The sequence below is a fragment of the Plectropomus leopardus genome, unplaced genomic scaffold, assembly GCF_008729295.1.
Source record: "Plectropomus leopardus isolate mb unplaced genomic scaffold, YSFRI_Pleo_2.0 unplaced_scaffold4570, whole genome shotgun sequence".
Classification (NCBI taxonomy): Eukaryota; Metazoa; Chordata; class Actinopteri; order Perciformes; family Serranidae; genus Plectropomus; species Plectropomus leopardus.
In genome coordinates this window covers 1-1,256 of record NW_024650115.1, presented here as the reverse complement: position 1 = coordinate 1,256, position 1,256 = coordinate 1, and the positions used below count along the sequence as shown (strand labels likewise).

General features: G+C 35.2%; 1 protein-coding gene across 1 annotated transcript; it reads right to left on the bottom strand.

The window, feature by feature from the left end:
• Positions 1-117: 117 nt before the first annotated feature.
• LOC121939337 (CD209 antigen-like protein A) lies at positions 118-1,252 on the bottom strand (the record flags this gene model as incomplete). The annotated part of the gene is made up of 3 exons (XM_042482377.1): positions 118-261; positions 355-506; positions 1,198-1,252. Coding segments are annotated over 3 exons (336 nt in total), but the record flags the coding sequence as incomplete, so codon positions are not given.
• Between the last annotated feature and the right edge of the window lie 4 nt (positions 1,253-1,256).

Below are 1,256 nucleotides of genomic sequence, written 5' to 3'. Positions count from 1 at the left end.
CTGTTGAATTGTGTTGCAGCTACACAAAATTTTTACTTATTGAACTTTTGGATTTTATTATTTTTTGGACAGTTTTTTAAAGTACTTACAGCATATTGTCTGATTATGAAGTGTGTTTTTATATTAGTTGCGTCATACATACGGAATTTCAAGCGTTTTTTTGTCCGCCCATTTCCACTCTCCTTCCTTCTCAATGTCGTTCAGTCCGATCCAGAAGTAGTGTAAGTCTCCCAGTCTCGTGGCTTCTTTTCCCACGGTATCCTAAAAACATATTGCATCCAGATTTCTAGTAAATACTCTGAATTAACAAATGTCTCCAAACACACAGAAAAAAATACATGCAGAAAGACTTACATGCTCTTCTTTGGTGGTCAAGGTGGCAAGATGGGCACCTATCTCTGAACACTTATCTGTGCTGTTTGAATGGGAGTCCTTGTCGAGGTCGAGGTGGAAGCACTGATCCCCGACGTGAAGCCAACCGTCAGGACACTCATTGCAATTGATCGCTGTGGTAGAGTGCATGTGTTACTTTAGCTTTTGTAACCAGGATCAACATGAGTTTTCTCGTGCTGTGTTCAGAAGCCTTTCATTAGCTCAATGACCATTTGAAACCTTTACAAAATCGATTGATTTCTTCTGAAAACGGGAAGACAAGATCAACTTAACAATAAACATCCCCGAAATTGCAAGACATTATTAAAAGGTGACAAGAAAAATGCCTAAAAATCATTTTATGATTTTTTTTTCAAAAACAAATAGGGAAAATGTCCTGAAAAGTATCTTTATCATCATAATTATAATATTCCAATATTAAGAAATTATATTAGAAAAATAATAGAGTATATACATCTATTTTTCTTGGTTTCAGCACTTAAGTGCTTTTATTGTTTGTATTTGTTTTTTTTATTTTTAAGACTTATTTTCTAGAGATTTTCTTGTTTTCTTTTAAAAAAAAAAAACAACAACAATTTTTTTGGCTTATTTTTGGGCCATGCCACGTTAAGTTGCTCAGTGCCATCTCCCAGTGTTTTTTTTTAAATGATTCAATCCTATTTTCTTAGGTTTCAAAGGGTTAAACAAGCAAACTGGTTAATAATAAAAACCTTACAGATTGTTAACAACAAAATGCTGAACACATATGGGACCAAAGAATAGAAACAAATGATGAGTCCATCTGCTGGAGCATGGACAAGATACCTGAAAGGTCATCTGAAGCTGAGCAGTTGGATGCCAGGGCGGCGTACTGGTGACACAGA